Source organism: Festucalex cinctus, chromosome 6 (genome assembly GCF_051991245.1).
Source record: "Festucalex cinctus isolate MCC-2025b chromosome 6, RoL_Fcin_1.0, whole genome shotgun sequence".
Classification (NCBI taxonomy): Eukaryota; Metazoa; Chordata; class Actinopteri; order Syngnathiformes; family Syngnathidae; genus Festucalex; species Festucalex cinctus.
Genome location: NC_135416.1, coordinates 620,958 through 641,060, shown reverse-complemented (window position 1 = coordinate 641,060; position 20,103 = coordinate 620,958). Strand labels below are relative to the sequence as shown.

At 41.0% G+C, this 20,103-nt stretch overlaps 2 protein-coding genes across 3 annotated transcripts; both read left to right on the top strand.

Annotated features, from left to right (window-relative positions):
• The first annotated feature begins 8 nt into the window (after positions 1-8).
• Positions 9-6,839, top strand: taf5l (TAF5-like RNA polymerase II, p300/CBP-associated factor (PCAF)-associated factor). Of its 2 annotated transcripts, none has more exons than XM_077523979.1 (6): positions 9-238; positions 1,075-1,219; positions 1,357-1,461; positions 2,168-2,520; positions 3,410-3,835; positions 4,706-6,839. In XM_077523979.1, the coding sequence occupies exons 2-6, from the start codon at positions 1,078-1,080 to the stop codon at positions 5,519-5,521; spliced, it is 1,842 nt and encodes a 613-aa protein (XP_077380105.1). In that variant the 5' UTR covers positions 9-238; positions 1,075-1,077; the 3' UTR covers positions 5,522-6,839. The 2 variants fall into 2 exon arrangements, with proteins under 2 accessions (XP_077380105.1, XP_077380104.1); XM_077523978.1 differs by having other exon boundaries at positions 15-217.
• Positions 6,840-7,700: 861 nt separating this feature from the next.
• capn9 (calpain 9) lies at positions 7,701-19,348 on the top strand. The gene is made up of 20 exons (XM_077523977.1): positions 7,701-8,094; positions 9,658-9,727; positions 10,725-10,843; positions 11,071-11,204; positions 11,273-11,441; positions 11,655-11,738; positions 11,808-11,893; positions 12,356-12,433; positions 12,909-13,069; positions 13,980-14,137; positions 15,104-15,312; positions 16,428-16,464; positions 16,570-16,650; positions 17,724-17,781; positions 18,049-18,113; positions 18,208-18,276; positions 18,506-18,584; positions 18,668-18,784; positions 18,861-18,919; positions 19,062-19,348. Exons 1-20 carry the CDS (start codon positions 7,897-7,899, stop codon positions 19,086-19,088), a joined length of 2,058 nt encoding a protein of 685 aa, XP_077380103.1. The 5' UTR covers positions 7,701-7,896; the 3' UTR covers positions 19,089-19,348.
• Positions 19,349-20,103: the final 755 nt, after the last annotated feature.

Genomic DNA, 20,103 nt, shown 5'->3' with positions numbered 1-20,103 from the left:
CTCCAGTCAAAGGGTGTCGCTAGTGAGTCATTACGTATTGTGTAACGGTAGCAGCCGCCGGTAAACAAGAAGAAGAAGAAGAAATATCTGTGATGGAGGCTGAGCTGGAGTCGGAACGAGCAGATGGAGTCCAAGGGAAACTCACCGTCCCTGTTCTACTGAACTGGTCCGGAGTGGAAGCAGTCGTGGATCACTGAGAGCACCGAACGAATATGCAGTGAGTGGAAGCGGCTCGCCGGTGCGTTTCATATTCGCTAAACTTACCGGCCGGTGCGGGCCCACCATCGGTGGGAGGAGCCAAGTTAGCCATTAGCTCGGTGGGAATATGTTAACAGCCACTTAAGATGGAAACTTTTATAATACTGTACTTCGACGTCACGTATTCTTTTGCCTTCTTTAGTTGTAGTTAACAGTCAGTTTAAAAGAAAAAATAACGCATTGGGGCCGTTTTTATGTCCACGTGTTAGCTGGCTGCGTTGCTAATAGTTTGCAAAGATCTTTAACATGGAAGTCATTTTTAATGCCACTTGTCACGTTGCTCACTTTGATCAATTATTTGTTCTTATCAGATAACAATTGTTTAGTAATTGTAATTATTACAGCTTCAGAATTAAGCCTGCTAAGAGCCCAGATTTCAAAGTAAACATGGTGAAGCTGCATTTGGCTGTTATGCTGCACACAAATGGAATTGAAGTCAGCCCAACTTTTTCTTTTTTTTTTTTTTTTAAATGATGGTCTTCTGAACCAGTGATGTCCAAATTCGGTACTCAAGGCCCGGACCTGTGCAGGTTTTGGATGTTTCTCTTCTCCTCGAGGACCGAATTTGGACGCCACACGTTACTCCTGGAACACTTGTGGGTTTTTCTTTCATTTACGGAGGGGTGAAAGCAATTTTCGTCCACGTGTGTCATGGAACAATTTTAATCTCACAGCCTCTCTCTGACATTTTGTCCTGCCGCATGCGTGTCGAGTGGCGTCCGTTAGATGAGAACGCATCCAGAATGTTCTGGATGAGACTCGAGAAACGTTTCGTGTCTTCACGCCGACGCGTCCGTCATCCGTTTTTGCCGGCAGGTCATGAAGCGGGTCCGCACGGAGCAGATCCAGTACGCCGTGGCTCAGTACCTCAAGCGCAGGCAGTATGTGGACTCTGCTGACGGCTCCCTGAAAGCCGCCAAACTCTTGCAGACGCCCGAAGAGATGGCTGCCAGCCTTACAGGTGAGTTAAAAAAAAAAAAAAAAATCTTAAAAATTGTACTTATCTATGGAGGCCAGTAGGTGACATCACGAAAATATATAAGATTGCAATAATGTCAAAAAGCAACGCTAACTTTTGGACTCCTTGTGTGTGCGCAGTCCAGAGCGAGTCGGGGTGCGCCAACGTGGTGTCGGCGGCGCCGTGCCAGTCTGACCCGCAGCTGTACGAGTTGCAGTATGCCAGGCTGCGCTGCTTCCTGTCAGGTTGGTCGCCTCGCCGTCGCGCGTTCCCGCCATAAAATAATAAAGATCACTATACAATCAATTGAGTCATCCAAAATAATTCTTGCTGAATTTGAAAATTGGTTAGTTGAGCTAATGCTGTTAATGCTAAGTCAGCATGCTAATGCTAATGTTAAGTTAGCATCTTAAGCTAATGTTAAGCTAATGTTAATTTAGCATGCTAAATGAATGTTAAGCTAATGCTAAGTTAGCATGCTAGGCTAATACTAATGTTAAGTTAGCATGTTAAGTTAATGCTAATGCTAAGCTAACATGCTATATTAATGCTAAGGTAGCATGCTAATGCTAAGTTAGCACACTAAGCTAATGCTAAGCTCATGTTAAGCTTTAACCAAAACAAAAATTATCAGCTTAATTATCGACATCGGCACTTTCTAAATAATTGATTTATCGGTATCGTTGAGAATGGCATTATCGTGCATCCCTAATATATTTTTAAATGCACTAAATACACAACTTATATACTACTACTATTACTAGTAATTACTAGTTGTTAGCATTCAGATTTCAGCATTCCCATGCAATTTCTCCAGAAATTGCACTTAGTCTAGTTATCATTGCACCATTCCGTTTTTAAAAATCGGTTTGACCGACAAATCGATAAGACAGACATCTTAATGGCTTATGACGCGGTTTGCTGACTTTTGCGATTTGTCCGGCGCTCCAGAATCGGACATCTCGTGGGCGAAGGAAGTGAGCGCGCTCCTCTACCCGCTCTTCGTCTACCTGCACCTGGACATGGTGCGCTGCGGCCCCAAGTCGGCGGCGGACGCCTTCTACGCGCGTTTCCATGCCGCCTTCCTGCAGGACGCCGACCAGCGCGCCACCGTGGAGCAGCTGCGCCACGTCCCGGGCGGGCAGGACGCGGCGGCGGCGGCCGGCCCGCGGCTCGCCGCCCTGCTGGCGCACAAGTACGTGGTGCGCCTCAGCGAGGGCGCCCACGGCTACCTGCTGCGCTACCTGCAGAGCGACGACAACGGCGCCATCTGCAGGGTCCTCGCCGCCCACCTGCAACTGGAGGCGAGTGTGGTGGAAGTCAACCTTAAACATCACTTGTCTAAACATGATATTCCGATTCATATTGAATCATTAATTGTTGAGTGCAAGGTTTAAAAGAAAAAATGAAATAAAGCGAGAGAGACCAGTATGTTTTTTTTTTTTTTTTTTTTTTTTTTTTTTTTTTTTTTTTTTTGGTTTGTTTTTTTGCCGATACCAATTATTAGTAGTCAAGAACACTGCTAACCGATATTTGGAGCTGATATTTATTGGCATCCAAAATTTACAAAAATACAAACTTCAGCTCTCTTCTATTTATTTTTTATTTTTTTATTTTATTTTATTTTTTCACTTTTCAACATATGTTTATTGAACATCATAAAATAATGGAGCTTAAAAAAACTTAGTCAATGCACATCTTCGTTTTAAAAATCTAACAAAAAGTTCAGGGATCTTCCACGGGCAGTAGCATGTCTTCAAAAGTTAAATAAAAACTAATATCTCTCTATTGTTTGCTACAGTATTTCAAATTTAAAATTTCAATTTTGTATTTAGTTTTTTAATTATGATTCGTATATCAAATGTTTGCTTTTTTTTGCTTTCTTTATTTCCATTCATATTTTTTTTATATATAATTTTCGAATTATACATTTTTACATCCGTTTTTATTTTCACTTTTAGTCATGTATTTATTTTGAATGTTGAACGAATGTCCTCCATGCAAAATGGCCGATGCCGACATTCGTTAAAATGCTGAATATCCGATAATCGGACGATAAAATGAACCCCGAAAGCTCATGATTGATGTCAATTAATATTAATTGTCAAAAATGAATGCAATTTGAGTTTATTTGATGTATTTTGTAATCCTAATGTTGGTGATGGGGAGTAAACACAGCAACCTTTTCCACAGGTGAGCGCCTCAACCAGGCGAACGGACTACCAGCTTTACGGGGCGGCGGCCGGGACCGCCCCGCCCACCGGCGCCCCCAACTCCACCTGGGCGGGAGCGGACGGCGGCGAGAACGGCGAGGCGGCGGGCGAGCAGCTCCCGGCGGGCGCCCCGCCGAACGACGCGGCCCTGGAGGCGCTTCGCGACTGCATCAGGAAGGTTCGCGAGGGTCCGCCCTCGCTCACCACCGTCTGCTTCTACGCCTTCCGCCACACGGAGCAGCTGCTCAACACGGCCGAGGTGTCGCCCGACAGCCGCCTGCTGGCCGCCGGCTTCAACGACTCGGCCGTCAAGCTGTGGAGCCTGCGAGCGCGCAAGCTCAAGGCCAAGCCGCACGTCGGCGACGTGTCGCGCGTGCGCCTCGCCTGCGACGTCCTCGAGGAACAAGTGAGTCAAAGTTTTCCGTCTTCATTGATGAGACAGATAAAGTATATCGAGTAACAAAAAATGCCAAAAGCGAAAATCAACAGATAAATCAAATTTATATGAAAAAATGTAATACAAAAATTATGTAAATGGGAAGAAAATCAATTACAACGAAAATAAATCCAAAAATAAAAATGTAAATATATAATGTAAATGGCAATAAAATCAATAAAAAAATAAAAAAATACAACTATAAAAATAAAGATGGAAATATATAATGTAAATGGCAATAAAATCAATAACAAAAATAAAAAGATACAACTATAAAAATAAAGATGGAAATATATAATGTAAATGGCAATAAAATCAATAACAAAAATAAAAAGATACAACTATAAAAATAAAGATGGAAATATATAATGTAAATGGCAATAAAATCAATAACAAAAATAAAAAGATACAACTATAAAAATAAAGATGGAAATATATAATGTAAATGGGAATAAAATCAATAACAATAAAAAACAAAAATAAATTTAACATAAAAATGTAAATGTATAATGTAAATGGCAATAAAATCAATAACAAAAATACAACTATAAAAATAAAGATGGAAATATATAATGTAAATGGCAATAAAATCAATAACAAAAATGCAAAAATAAAAATAAATTCATGGAAGTATCTAATTAGCATTATGAATCAATAAAAATGTTATATCAAGTGACTATTATGTCAGTGTGGTGATTTGAGAGGAAGGAATGAGCAAGTGACCGCAATCATTCGCTCATTTAGTTTCAGCTAATGGGAAGAAGACTTTTGAATGTCGACATATCAAGAAGGAATGTTTTTGTTGCTGTTGACTTGTATGCGCCTCCTCCCCCCCCCCAGACGGACGACGAGGACGCGTCGGGCAGCGAGATCAAGACGCTGCGCGGCCACAGCGGTCCCGTGCTGGCCACGGCCTTCCTGACGGACAGCTCGGGCCTGCTGTCGTGCTCGTCGGACGCCAGCGTGCGCTACTGGGACCTGGGCAGCTTCACCAACACGGCGCTGTACGTGGGCCACGCCCACCCGGTCTGGGACGTGGCCGTCAGCCCGTGCAGCCTCTACTTCGCCAGCGGCTCCCGCGACCGCACCGCCCGCCTCTGGACGCCGCCGCGCTCCTACCCGCTGCGCGTCTACGCCGGCCACCTGGCCGACGTGGACTGCGTCCGCTTCCACCCCAACTCGGGCTACCTGGCCACCGGCTCCAGCGACAAGACGGTGCGGCTGTGGAGCACGCAGCAGGGGGCGTCGGTGCGCCTCTTCACGGGCCACCGCGGGCCCGTGCTGGCGCTGGCCTTCTCGCCCGACGGCCGCTACCTGGCGTCGGGCGGCGAGGACCAGCGCGTCAAGCTGTGGGACCTGGCCTCGGGGGCGCTCTTCAAGGATCTGCGCGGCCACGCCGACGCCGTCACCGGCCTCTCCTTCAGCCCCGACAGCGGCCTGCTGGCGTCGGCGTCCGCCGACAACTCGGTGCGGGTGTGGGACGTGCGCAACGCCCACCAGCTCGCCGGCGCCGGCGCCGGGCCGGCCGACGGCGCGTCGTCCGCCGAGCTGGTGGGCTCGTACGCCGGCGACGCCGCCAACGTGCTGGGCGTGCAGTTCGCCGCCTGCAACCTGCTGCTGGTGACGGGCAGCGCGCGGGACCAAAGCCAAGCCTAGACGGCGACACGGACCTTTCGCAACTCGACTTGACACATTCTTGGATCCTTGGTGAGGTTTGTACAAACAAGGTAGGGTGATGAATTAACGTCCTTGCAAAGCAGCTTGTTGGTCTTGTTCTTGGAAGATGGATGAGATTGATTTATTGCCTTTGTGGAATTTGGAAGCGATATATCAATAAAGATGACGAGCAAACGAATCCATCCGTTTGTCTTATACCGCCCCCTGCTGTCGACTCCAATTGATGTCAAAGTGCCCTCGGGCTCGCATTGCAAACGCCACGGTTCACCTGTTTTCAAGGTGCGGTCTTGTATGGAGGAACAAAAGTGATCGCGGTTTTTATTTTTGTGTTTTTTTCCCTTTAATTTATTTAGGGATATTTTTACATTTATATTTAATTTTTTGTATGATATTTTTTAGACCTGCTTTTATTTTCACATTTAGTCATTTATTTATTCATTTGGTCATTTATCTATTTTTAATTTTGGCCCTCCATAGTCTTTGTGACCTTGTCAATGCCAGCCCGAGGGCAGCAGAGGGCGATGTGGGGCAAAATGTCAGCACCTTGCGATTGTGATCAAACAGGATGGGATGCTGATTTCACCAATATAATATTCATCAGAATATTGTGTCAAGACTAGTAGAGCGTATTATTCCAAAGGCATTTTTTTTTTTTGGCTTGGATTTCCCTTTTTTAGCATTTTTGCCATTGCGGCTCGAGTCCTCCTTTGTTTGACACGTTGAATCGTCAGCATGGGGAACAATTGTGATGTAAATAACAAAGCTGAATGGGTTAAACAGGTTAATTGCTTCCTGTTATTTAGTGGAAGGTTTTATTTGAGTTCTTCCTGTCACTACATGCCGCTGGCATAGATGACAAACAAGGGCGCATTCATGATTAGTACTCGAGAAATAATTGTCAGAGCAATTAAAGGAAATTGGATCATTTCTGGCAGCACACTTGATGATGTGTCACGCGACACTTGTTGGGAATCACTCACGGCAATGGTCATTACTTATGTCGAGTTTTTTTTTTCTTTTCTTTTCTCAGAAGACAAACGTCAAACTATTGTTGTTTTTTTGCATAGCTCACCTGTGTCCCACGCAAGAAGTGTAAATATCATCAAAATGTATTTTTGTAACTTGCTGCTTGGGCTCGGAAGAAGCAAGCGGGGGGGGGGGGGGTTGTTTTGATGTTTGTTTGTTTGTTTGTTTTTTATACAAAGTTGTTTGTCCGGATGGTTCGGATTCCGTTTTCAGTGAACTTGTGTCACCTCTCGCAGCATCAACTTCAAATAAATCACGCGACATAAGAAATGATTCGGCCTTGTGACTGTCAGTGCAGAAGAAAGTCAAATTAGACGATATAAATGAATTATCATATAAGATAAGAAATGTTCAACTTTCACTTGTTTTTGTTTGAAAGGGGAAGTCTATATATACACTCACACATAAAAAAAAACAAACTAAAACTAATACTGAAACTAACAAACTAAACCGAAGCATTTATCAACTAAAACTAATAAAAAACTAACATAACCACCCTGAAAACCTATTAAAAAAAAAAAAAAAAAAAATATACTCAAAATGAAATCAAAACTAAAATTAAAAATTCCAAAACTATATATACACATTAAAAAAATAAATAAAACTAATACTGAAACTAACAAACTAAACCAAAGAATTTATTAAACAAAAACTAATTTAAAAAAAACCTAACATAACCGCCCTGAAAATGTATTAAGAAAAAAAATACTCAAAACTAAAATGAAAAATTCCAAAACTATATATACACACATTAAAAAAAATAAAGACTAAAATTAATACTGAAACGAATTAAAGCTAAGCATTTATGAAATAACTGCATCAAATAAAAACTAACAAAACCACCATGAAAACTAATTAAAACTAAATAAAAAAAAAACCCAAATCAAAACGAAATAAAAACTAACTAAAATGAAAAATTCCCAAACTCTGATTACGAAGGCAGTATCGGTAAGTACAAGTGAATATTGTACAGACATCATTCTGGAAAAAAAAAGAAAAAAAAAGTGGTATTAAGCATTCCTAGTTGTTGAGCAATTTTCAAATGCGGTGAAGTGAAGCGGGTGACGTCGTCGTCATCGTCATTGCAATGACAGGAAGCTTCCGACATTGTTAATTGGCGGTAAGAGTATTCCTAGTGGAGGATTGTTGTGCTCTTTGACCGCCATTCATTCCCGAGCGCGGAATGCGGCGGGGCGAGGTCCGAGAGGACAAACCCGTTTGCGAGGAGGGCGCGGAGGAGGCGGCGCCGAGCGGCGCCCGGCGCAGACGGCCTCACTTGGACGTTGGGCCTGGTCGAAGCCGCCAGCAGCATCATCGTCGTCGTCGTCATGCCCGTGCTGTCCACGCCGGCGGCGGCGGGCCGCGCCGCCATCGACACGCAGATGGACGGCCGCTCCTTCGAGCAGCTGCGGCAGGAATGCCTGCAGAGGCGCGTCCTGTTCGAGGACCCCGACTTCCCCGCCCAGGACTCCTCGCTCTACTTCAGCCAGGCCATTCCCGTCAGGCTGGAGTGGAAGAGGCCGCCGGTAGGTCGCGATGCCCAGCATCAAAGACACTTTTGCTCGTTGCACAGTTTTGTTGAGCTTGAGAAATGTCTTGCAAAGAAACGCGTGTTGCGTGTCATGCGGCGCATCAAAGACACACGACTGCTGCATGTGTGCGTGCTTTGTGTCTTTGATGTGGCAATTCAAAGAGACAACTGTTGCACGCACGTGTCTGTGTATGCATTGTTTGTCCCATGATACATCAAAGACACCCCTGCTGTATATGTCTGTCTGGCTTTTGGCACATCAAAGACAAGTTTTGCGTGTTTGTTTGTCGTGTGTCACAAGACCCATCAAAGACAGCTGCTGCATTGCATGTCACATGATGCATCAAAGACACACTGTATACACGTCCATGTGCATTATCCATTATTTGGCTTTTCACACATCAAAGACAAGTGTTGCATGTTTGTTTATCGTCTGTCACAAGACCATCAAAGACAGCTGCTGCATTGCATGTCACATGATGCATCAAAGACACACTGTATACACGTGCATTGTGCATTGTTTTCTTTGACACATCAAAGACAAGTGTCACGCGTTTATCGTGTGTCACAAGGCCCATCAAAGACAGCTGCTGCATTGCATGTCGCATGATGCATCAAAGACACTGTACACACATACATGTGCACTGTCCATTGTTTAGATTTTGACACATCAAAGACAAGTGTTGCATTTTGTTTATCGTGTGTCACAAGACCCATCAAAGACAGCTGCTGCATTGCATGTCGCATGTCGCATGATGCATCAAAGACACACTTGGTGTATACACATACGTGTGCATTGCCTTGTTGTTTGGCTTTTGGCACATCAAAAACAAGTGTTACGTGTTATCATATGTCACAAGACCCATCAAAGACGGCTGCAGCGTGTGGTGTTTGTGTATCCATTGCATGTCGTGTGATGCATCAAAGACACTTGTTGTATGCGCATACATGTGCATTGTCCATTGTTTGGCTTTTAGCACATCAAAGGCGAGTGTTGTATGCGTTTGTGTCTCATGCTACAAGACACATCAAAGACATCTGTTATGTGCGGTGTTTGTGTAAGCATTGTGATGCATCAAAGTCACCTGCTGCATATGTGCGGGTGTGCTTTGCATGTCAAATGGCGCATCAAAGACACAACTGTTGCATGTGTGGGTGTTGTGTCCGTTTTGCGTTGTATGCCATGTGAAGACGCATCAAAGACACGCCAACCAGGACACGTCAAGGTCACGCATGTTTGCGCCCGAATGAAGTGGCGGATTTTCGGTTCACAGAAGCCGTCTTGCAGGAAATGTGTGTCGTTTCTTTCGAGGGCTGCCATTGGCTAACGGGTGTCACGCGTCCCGCCTCCACCAACTTACTATGAACACGCGCACGCATGCACACACCCCGCCAAGAAATATGTGTGTGTGTTTTGATTGATAAGCTTGGAATGCGAACACGCCTGCCAGCCGGCATGTCGCCGAGCCGGTTCCTTCTTTCGTCTCCTCGTTCTCATTCTCATCGTTCTTCTCGTCTTTGCTGTCAATCAACCGCGTCCGCCATTTTGTCTCGGCAGGAGCTGTGCGCCAACCCCAAGTTCATCGTGGGCGATGCCAACCGCACCGACATCTGCCAGGGCCAGCTGGGTACGTAGCGGACTGGTGGAAAAGTACAAGTACATCAAAAATCAAATCATTAATTATTACAATTAAGAGATCTGTGTAATGTCAATGGTACATTTTACATGCAACAATTGATCAAACTGATCGATTATTATTTTGACCATCAATTAATTGTTTAATTGAAATGTGTCCACATCCTTGAAATTTTAGGCTCAACAGGAAATCGTCTCGGATTTGTGTTCTCAATAAAAGCAGACATAATAATAAATAATTTATTATTATTATTATTATTAAGACATCTGAAGCCAATTTTGATCTGATTGAGTCTAACCAGGTCATATTCCGAATAACAATTTAAAAAAAATAAATTAATCAATTAATAATAATAGTAATAAATAAATGCAACTTAAAAATATTAAACTACATTTTACATTTATAAAACATACAACTAACAAAAATTAACTGCAAATTATTACGAAAATGTTAATTTTTTTGTTAGTTTTGTCGTTAATTTTTCTCGCTAAAATTAACTACAAATAAAGTATTTCGAAAATGTTAATTTTTGTTGTCAATTCAATAATTAAAAAAAATGGAAATTAAAAATATTAAGCTACATTTATAAAACTAACAAACTACTCATGTATTACAAAAATGTCATTAATTTTTGTAGTTAAAATTAACTAATTATTACGAAAATGTTAATTTTGGTGTCAATTAAATAATGAAAAATAAAAACATGAAACTTCAAAATATTAAACTACATTTTACATTTATAGACTAACAAATGAACTGATTATGAAAATGTCCTAAATTTTTGTTTTGTTAATTTTTCTTGTTAAAATGAACTACTCATTAAGTATGATGAAAATTTTTGTTGTCAATCAATCAAACATGCATGAGCTTTTAGGGTTCTTTTTTTTTTTTTTTTTTTTTTATGTATTTGTTTGGGTATTGTCGTACATCTGTTAGCTACAGAAGAAGAAAGGTTACCCACAATGCACCTGTGCGATTGCGTCCACAGGCGACTGCTGGCTCCTGGCCGCCATCGCGTCCTTGACCCTGAAGAAGGACGCTCTGGCGCGGGTGGTCCCGCACGACCAGGACTTTGAGAACCGCTACGCCGGCATCTTCCACTTCCAGGTACCTCCATCAGGTGCTTAGGAAAGTAGTAGTACATGAGCCAACCCACGCGGGAAAAAAAAAAAGCGGTCAACGTGGGAATATGTGCCAGTCCACAAAAATTGGTCATGTCGCAATTGCAGTGTGAAAAATGACGCAAAAAAGTTTTGCTCCAGGTCCAATCTGTAAAGGTCAAAGTGCATTTCAGTTTTTGTGTGAGTGAGGTCCCACTTTTCCCGTTTGTTCAGTTTTGGCAGCACAACAAGTGGCTGGACGTGGTGGTGGACGACCGTCTGCCGTCGGTGCACGGTCAGCTCATCCTGCTCCACTCGGCCTCCAACAACGAGTTCTGGAGCGCCCTGCTGGAGAAGGCCTACGCCAAGTAACGAGACCGCCGTCCGTCCGTCCGTCCTCGCGCCTCGGCAAAATACGTGACCGGCTTCCCCGCAGGCTGCACGGCAGCTACGAGTCGCTGAAGGGCGGCAGCACCATGGAGGCCATGGAGGACTTCACGGGCGGCGTGGGCGAGCTGCACGACACCAAGAAAGCCAACGACGGCCTCTTCCACGTCATGAGGAAGGCCCTCGACCGGGGATCCATGATGGGATGCTCCATCGACGTAAGTCTTTGTTTGGCCACGCCCCTTTTGAGCAAACCCATTTAGTTCTTGACCTTCTTATATGGATATGTCTTTTTGAGGCACATCAATTCATCAAGTTACAAAAAAAAAAAAAGTCAAAATGTCATCAAAACTACTACTTATCATGAAAAATGAAGTATTTAAAAAGAAAAAAAACAACTAACTAATCTTTTGTCAAATTTTTGGTTTCAGATCAGCAGCTCGGCCGAGTCGGAGGCCAAGACCAGCAGCGGCCTGGTCAAAGGTCACGCCTACTCCGTCACCGGCCTGCAGGAGGTAAAAGGGCGGCGGCCGGCGACGGAATTGACGCACGCGTGACGGGCTTGGCTTGGCTCTCCCTTTCAGGTCAACTGCCAAGGTCAAAAGGTCAAAATGGTCCGCGTGAGGAACCCTTGGGGTCAGGTGGAGTGGAACGGACCCTGGAGTGACGGGTAGATGGCGACCAGTCCTTTTTTTTTGTTTTTTTTGTTTTTTTGATATGGCTGTCATTGGATGACGATGATTTCCAGTCGTGCATTTCTAGCACCCTCTGGTGGCTTTTTTTTTTTTTTTTTTTTTTTAGTGCAGTTTCATTTTCACAAGGCATGTTTGGCCCTTCTATGTTTAAAATCCATGCTAATGGCTAATATCTAGAAATATATTTATATGTTTTATATACAATATTGATAATATTTTTGTTTTTCATTGCTGTAATGTACAAAAGTACAATATTTTGTGTCTTTTTTTTTTTTTAGTATTTTTTTTACAATATTGTGACCTTTTTTTGTAACGCCAACCTCATCATATCGTGACCTTCATATCATGTTAATATCGTATCGTGATGTTTGGATATGGTTGCATCCCAATTAGATCGCGACCAATTTTTTTTGTTTGTTTGTTTGTTTGCTGGTCAGTTCGCGCGAGTGGGACTACGTGGACCAAGCGGAGAAGCGGCGAATTCTGCAGCATTCCACCGAAGACGGCGAATTCTGGTCAGTCAATCTTTTGGGCTTCTTCTGGCCAAACTGGAAAGTTTTTCTTTTCCACAAACGAAACGGAGGACTCCCAAATTGCGCAATTTAATGCGGACGTGATTAATGATTCATATTATTGGGCAGTTTTTGTCGTTTTTGTTCTATTTTTATCTTTATATTACTTGATAGAATTTGTATTGCGTATTTTGCTTTATTTTTATATTTTGTTGAAACAGATTATACACTTGCTTTATTTTACTTTCGTTTTATTTTAATGTATTTATTTGTTCAATTATTTCAGCTTATAGTGTGATTTTTTTTTTTTTTTATTATTTAGAATTTCTATCAAGTATGATTTTTGTATTTAAAAAAAATTATTTATGATTTATTTCAACACATTATTTGTGTACCTAATATTATGATTTCACTTTGAATTATGAGCCAAAGTTTGCGAGTGTTTTGAAGATGATGTATTTTTTTTGCGGTGGCTCAGGATGACGTTTGAGGACTTCAAGTCCAACTTCGACAAGGTGGAGATCTGCAACATGACGCCGGACGCGCTGACGGACAACACCAAGCGCCACTGGGAGGCGCAATTGTTCGAGGGCCAGTGGATCCGTGGCTCCACCGCTGGCGGCTGCAGGAACTTCATCGGTGAGCTGAGAAAAAAAAAAAAAAAATTCTATCTTAGCATTAGAATATAGCCTAAGTTTCATCATTATTCAGAAATCTAATGAGAATTGTGAGTATTTGAGCTTTTTTTTTTTCCCCCAACATGGCCCTAGTTGATCTCTTATACTCTGCAGCCACCTGCTGGAAGTTTTTGTCAATACTACCATTTTTTTCTCCCCATTTTCTGCAGTTGAGAGGCTGCAGCAAAGCCTTCTGTTTGATCCAGCATAAAAAAAACAACAACAAAAAATGTATAAATACGTCTTTGGGAGCAAATGAGTTAAGGAAAGCTAAAACTGAAATTAATAAAAGCTAAACTTGATGAATCATTTCCAAAATTAAATCTAATGAGAGAAAAAAATTCTCTATAAAAAAAACTAATTTAAAATAACTGAATAAAAAAAAAAATCAAAGTGTAAATTTAAAAAGTCAAAATGTAAAAAATAAATAAATAAAATAAAAAAAGTCCAAATGTAATCAAAACTAGCTATCATGTAAAAATTAAAAACTATGAAAAAAAAACTTAAAAAGAAAAACTAACTAACCTGCCACCTGCCACCTGCCACCTGCTGGCCATGTGTGTAATTCAACTGTTCTTTGCAATTGAGAGGCTACATCCAAGCCTTCCCGATGCTTTAGCATAAAAAAAACAAAATACAAAAAAAACGTATAAATACGTCTTTGGGACACTAGAACATATAAAATAAAACGGATTTATACGTTTTTGGGAGCAAAGGAGTTTTTTTGTTGTTTTTTTTTTAAATCAGGAAAATGATGTTAGCCTGCATTTTCAATTTTTTATGCATCCGTTTGGGACTCATCACCAACTGGAAATGGGCAATTGATCGTTTGTTTGTTTGTTTGTACGCGCGGCGGGCGCGGTCGCGGGCAGACACGTTCTGGACCAACCCGCAGTTCAAGCTGGAGCTGGCGGACGCCGACGACGAGGACGACATGTGCAGCGTGGTCATCGCGCTCATGCAGAAGAACCGGCGGCAGCTGCGCAAGGAGGGCATGGACCTGGAGACCATCGGATTCTCCGTCTACGAGGTCAGAGGTCGGAGGTGGACTCCTCCTACTCCACAACTTGCCCACATTGTTTATTTTTTTATTTATTGATTTTTTTTTTTAATATGCTGAAGGCCACTTGAAAAGTAGTTTGGACCCCACAGCTGTCTTTCATTCAAATTTACTACCATCTAGTGGCCGACAGTAGAATTACAGCCAAAATAAATGGCCAGAACAAAATTGAGTTGTAAAATGTACAAAAACAAAAAACTGAGCGAGATCACAGCCCCAGGACCCGTGATGGATGAGGGTGGTTTACTGTAGTCTAATTGTTGAGAAAGTCTACACACCCCCGTTCAAATGCCAGGCTCAACTCTACTCTAAATCCATATCCCCTTTAAAAACATATCGATAGAATTTTTAGACATTTTGTCTCCATTTTCTTCGGGCTTTCAATCATTTTGGTTGGAATTCCACTGTCTGCCACTAGATGTTTATTTTGACACTAAATTGGAAAGAAGTAGACATTAAAAAAAGTTTGTTTGTTTTTTTGTTTTTTTTTGTTTTTTTTTAATTAAAAAGAAATTTTTGATAAAACAAATTTGGTAACACTTTCGTTGTTTTTGTTTTTTTTAAATATTTTGACTCCATTTCCTTCGGGCTTTCAATCATTTTGGTTATAATTCCACTGTCTGCCACTAGGTGGCGGCACACTGTTTGTTTTTACACTAAATTGGAAAGAAGTAGACATAAAAAAGATTATTTATTTATTATTATAATTAAAACAAATTTTTGATAAAAATGTTGGTAACACTGTTTTGTTTTTTTGTTTTTTGGAGACATTTTGACTCCATTTTCTTCGGGCATTCAATCATTTTGGGTTGTAATTCCACTGTCTGCCACTAGATGGTGGCACCCTGTTTGTTTTGACACTAAATTGGAAAGAAGTAGACATAAAAAAAGTTTTTGTTGCGTAATATTGAGGATGCGTGCGCCTCGTGGTTCCAGGCTCCGAACGGCGCCGATCAGCAGGGCAAAGATTTCTTCCGCACGCACGCGTCCAAAGCCCGCAGCAGGACGTACATCAACCTGCGCGAGGTGTCGGAGCGCTTCACGCTGGCGCCGGGCCGCTACCTGCTGGTGCCCACCACCTTCCAGCCGCACCGCGAGGCCGACTTCCTGGTGCGCATCTTCTCCGAGAAGAAGGTGGCCGCCCTGTGAGTCCACAAACGCTCAACGCCAAACAAAAAAAAAACAAACAAAAAAAGATTCATTCATTCAAAACCCGCAGCTTGGAATTTCTCAAAAATGAAAATCTTCTAATGCGGATGTCAAACTGTTTGTTTTTCTTAAATATGATTTATAAAGTAAGATAATTATAAATACATTTTATCCTATTGATATTTTTTCATACATCTAATACCTTTATATATTTGTTAATACGTGTATTAATTCTATTTTTTATTAAATTAATTATTTTAATAATCTGGGTAAGCTATTATGTGAGAAAGAAAAAAAAAAATGTTGGGGTTACATGTTACATGGATTGTTTTGATCCTAAAATATTTCTCATTTAAAAAAATAATTTAATGTCTTAATGAACCAATTACTCAATAACGCTAATAATAAGTTTGTTAAATGTTTAATACAAATATATTTAATATTAAAGGTACATGTAAAATTGTTTAACTTTTTTTTTTTTTAAGATTTTGTTATCTATAATTTTTTAATCTTTTATCAATAGAAAAAAAACAATTGATAAATTAAGTAATTCTGTTAAATGTGTAGGTAGATCTGTTTATTTTAAAATGATTTATAATTGATGTACGGCTAGTATAATTTATTTTAATAAAATTAATAAAAGTTACTATAATCAATTTTTCTTAAACTTTTTTTAGGTTGAAATTAAGCAATTTTTTTTATAAAATTAAGAAAAAAAAAGTGCTTTTATAATATAAATTAGATAGTTTTATTGATAAAATCATTAAAAAAAAATCATTTTGAAATTGTTTTTTATTAATCATTTGTTTGATAAAATAAGCCATAAGAACAAAATTAAATAAATAAAAAAAATCAAGGTACATGTAAAATTGTTTAACTGATTTTTTTTTTTCCAACGTTGTTATCAATAAATAATTAATAAACCAATTATTCGCTACCTGTTATTTAATATATTTTTTTGTATCTTTACATCAACCAATTTTAAGGAGGGAAAAAATGAAATGCAACAAATATTGGACTTTTTGGGCCACTAGTTGCAACCTGAATCTGAATCGGAATTGAATGCAAACGTTTTGTTGTATTTTTATTTGTATTCATGTATTTTTCTCAGGGAGATGGGCAGCAACGTGGACGCGGACCTGCCTGAGGTGAGCGCATCATCATCATCATCATCATCATCATCCAGCTGTCAATCAGCCGGCGGCTCGGTCCCGCCCACTCACCGTCTTGGCCGCGTTTGATCGGTTCCCCAGCCGCCGCCGCCCAGCGCTCCCGAGGACGAGACGGACGAGGAGAAAGGCCTCAGGAGGCTCTTCGACCAGCTGGCCGGATCGGTCAGTTACGCCGCGCTCCAATCTCCTTCGTTTAGCGACAATTATTTCATAAAAACATTGTAAAACATGAAGCAGATCATTTCTAAGGCAAGTTGTCAAATGTCTGAAGTCCTCTTGTTTAAGATTTAAAACATCATCAGTCATGCTGCTTCTGCTAAGTACTGTTTCAAATGTTTGGATAGTGTAAATGTATGGGATGGTATGCTGAGAAACGTTTCTTGGGAGGAGCAATATGGCCGCCTCGCCACTTAGTGGGGGCACATACAAAGTCAAGAAAAAAAAAATTGGCAGGAGGTTACTCTGGGTTTTTTTTATTATTATTTTTTTATTTTCCCCCCCACAGCATCGCCCCCTGCTGTCGACAAAAATTGACATCATAGTAGGGTATGAAGAAAATATTAATCAGGATTATTTTTGGTACAAAACAAGAACATGTTTAAGCAGAAAAAAAAATAAATATTAAGAGAAATAGAATTTGTTGAAACACTAATTATGCAAGTTCCTTGCATGAAACAAATTATAAATTGATTAAATATATATATATAATATAATATTATTAGATATAATATAATAATAAATAATATATATTTATATATATTTAATTATTACATTAAATGTGTGTGTGTGTATATATATATTATAAATAATTATATATATATATTATATATTAATATATATATTATATATTATATATATTTAATATATACTTATAAATATAAATAAATATTGTGTATATATATATTCCTTTATTTATGTTCCTTGTATGAAACAAAATTGAGTAAATTAGTTATTTTAAAATAAAAAAAAATGTAAAGTGCAAATGTATAAATTTAAACAACTCACACAATTCAAAATTAGTACTATAATCCTCTTTGTTTTTTTTTGTTTTTTTTATGATTATATTGATTTTGTAATTGTGGAGTGTAATAATTGGAATTGGAATAGAATTTCAATTAATTGCACAGCCTGACATCGTTGGCACATGTTGACATTGTCAAAATCCTGAAAACCCCCAAAAAAGTGTGCCTAAAAATGTGTTTGTTAGATTTTTTTTTTGTTTTTTGTGTGTGCAGGACCGAGCCATCTCGGTGCGGGAACTGCAGCAGTTGCTCAACGGCGTCCTCAGCAGCCGTACGTCAACACGCAACCGACATGCTCCGCCTCCTCCTCCACTCGCGCTCACTTCCTTCCGCGTTAGCTCGCGGTTAGCACGTGGACATTTTGACTGCCGACCAGTCCCCTTTTTGTTACCAGTCAATGCACTGGCAATAGTGCGTAGGCTGGAAGCGGTCGCCGCGCCGAATGAGGACGAGCGCTCGCGAAGGACCCATTTGTTTTCCGTTTGTTTTCCGTTTGTTTTCCATTTGTTTTCCATTTGTTTTCCATTTGTGTCGTCAGGCAAGGAGATCCGCTTTGATGGTCTGAGCCTCCACACCTGCCACAGCATCATGAACCTGATGGACGTATCCTTTCCGTCGCTCGATTGGTCGCCCGAGCGACCAGTGAGTGAGTGAGTAGGACGTAGGCGGGGTTTTGACCTTTGACTCAGGCGTGCAGGTGGACAACACGGGCAAGATGGAGTTCCAGGAGTTCAAGGTGTTCTGGGAGAAGATGAAGAAGTGGATCGTACGTACGCTGGCTGGCAGACGGCCCAGGTGCATCCTGGGAAATGTGGTCCATGTCTCACTTCCTTGTCTTCTTCTTCTTCGATTCTTCTTCTGGCTCGTTTTGCTTCTTCTGCTACTTTTTCTCTTTGTTTTTTTTTGTCATTCTTCTGTTTCTTCTGTTGGATTTGGTTCTCCTTCTGCCTCGTCTTCTTCTTTTCTTTTTTTTTTCCTCTTGCATTGTTTTGCAGATGCTCTTCCTGTCCTTTGACACGGACCGCTCGGGCAAGATGTCCTCCTACGAGCTCCGCAGCGCCCTCAAAGCCGCAGGTGAGACCGAGTCACTGCACTTGGAGGAGTTTGAGAAATTTGTCAAAAAGGCGTTGATTGTGATTTGTCGCGAAACCCGTCAGGCATGCAGCTGAACAATCAGCTGCTGCAGCTGCTCGGCTTGAGGTTTGCCGACGAGAAGTACGACATCGACTTTGACGACTATCTCACCTGCATCGTCCGCCTGGAGAACATGTTCCGTACGTGCAAACGTGATCGCGAGGACGACGGTGGCGACGATTGATTCTTTTTTTGTTTTTCTGTTTCCTTCCTCAGGAGTTTTCCAGGCGATGGATGAGCACAACAAGGGCCGAATCCGAATGACCATGTTGCAGGTGAAGCTCATGCTAACGCTAACTTAACACCTTTATTGCGGATCACGCGTGCATTCGGAATGTTATCAAATTTCTACAGTGTGATTGGCTCCTCCCCTTTATTTTGTTGTTCATTCCACTTCCTCCTTTGCCTCCCTGCCAGTTTCTCATCTTGTCCATGAACGTGTGAGAAGACGGCGTGAGCAAAACGCAAGCCAGCAGAAGAACAAAAGTTCTCGTAACAAGGCAGCCATATTCATGTTGCTTTCTTCTTTCTTTGTCTTTTAAAACCTTCTCCTCGTCTGCCCGGCCGCCGCAGGGCACAAATGGAGCAACTCATGTGAGATGTCGGTTTAAGGGATTATTAATTAAACTTATTGATTTGACTTTTTGATTTTCTTTTCATCACTACAATGAACCTATAAATTGTGAATAAAGCTGTGAAATGTTTGTTGTGACTTGTATTTTTTATTTCTTTATTTTTTACATTTTTAAGCAGTTGCAGATGCCACATCTTAAACAAAATAAGTCATCAAAGTATAAAATGACAGTGACATGACAACTGATTACTTTATTATAATGCCAAAGTGTAGCTCTTGACAACCCCGCAAAATCTTTGTCATTTATTTCTAATAGTTGCCACAAGTTGGTAGAAAAACACAACAACGTGACAAGGGGAATTCCGTGCTGGTTACAGCACCGCCACCTGGCGGTCGGGAGGGACGAAATAGAAACACAACAACAAACTCGACTTGCTTCAACATAGTTATACTTTGGTATACTGTATTAGCGCTTTAGAGTGAGATTTTTTTTTCCCCACCACCAAATAAGAGTAGAGATTCATCAGATAAAATTAATCTGCGAATTAGGTCAATCTGCGATCGGTAAACTTTGCTATGAAATCCACGCAATGCACAGATGATCCACTAAGGGGCAGTAATGCACCAAATTGCGTTCTGGTGATGCTGGACGAAGTCCACGATGAATGAGCTGAAAAATGTTCCAGTTTTACGGAATTTGAATTGTTAGTCGATAAAGTTCTCGTCTTAAGCGATCCAAAATGTTAAAAAAAAAAATAGTAATTCAACGTTTGTGCAGGTTTAGGTGTGAGTAATTTTTATCACTGTATTATTTTAAACCATAAAGCTAAAGTTTTAATTTTGTCAATAAAGTTGGCGAATAAAAGACCATACCAATCCCCACCA

Bases quoted from the DNA above. Each gene is read 5' to 3' on its own strand.
- taf5l (XM_077523979.1), top strand. From the start codon at position 1,078: ATGAAGCGGGTCCGCACGGAGCAGATCCAGTACGCCGTGGCTCAGTAC. The intron at 1,462-2,167 runs GTTGGTCGCCTC...CCGGCGCTCCAG, and splicing joins GCTGCGCTGCTTCCTGTCAG to AATCGGACATCTCGTGGGCG. The intron at 3,836-4,705 runs GTGAGTCAAAGT...CCCCCCCCCCAG, and splicing joins GCGACGTCCTCGAGGAACAA to ACGGACGACGAGGACGCGTC.
- capn9 (XM_077523977.1), top strand. From the start codon at position 7,897: ATGCCCGTGCTGTCCACGCCGGCGGCGGCGGGCCGCGCCGCCATCGAC. The intron at 16,651-17,723 runs GTCAGTTACGCC...TTGTGTGTGCAG, and splicing joins TCGACCAGCTGGCCGGATCG to GACCGAGCCATCTCGGTGCG. The intron at 18,920-19,061 runs GTGAAGCTCATG...CCTCCCTGCCAG, and splicing joins TCCGAATGACCATGTTGCAG to TTTCTCATCTTGTCCATGAA.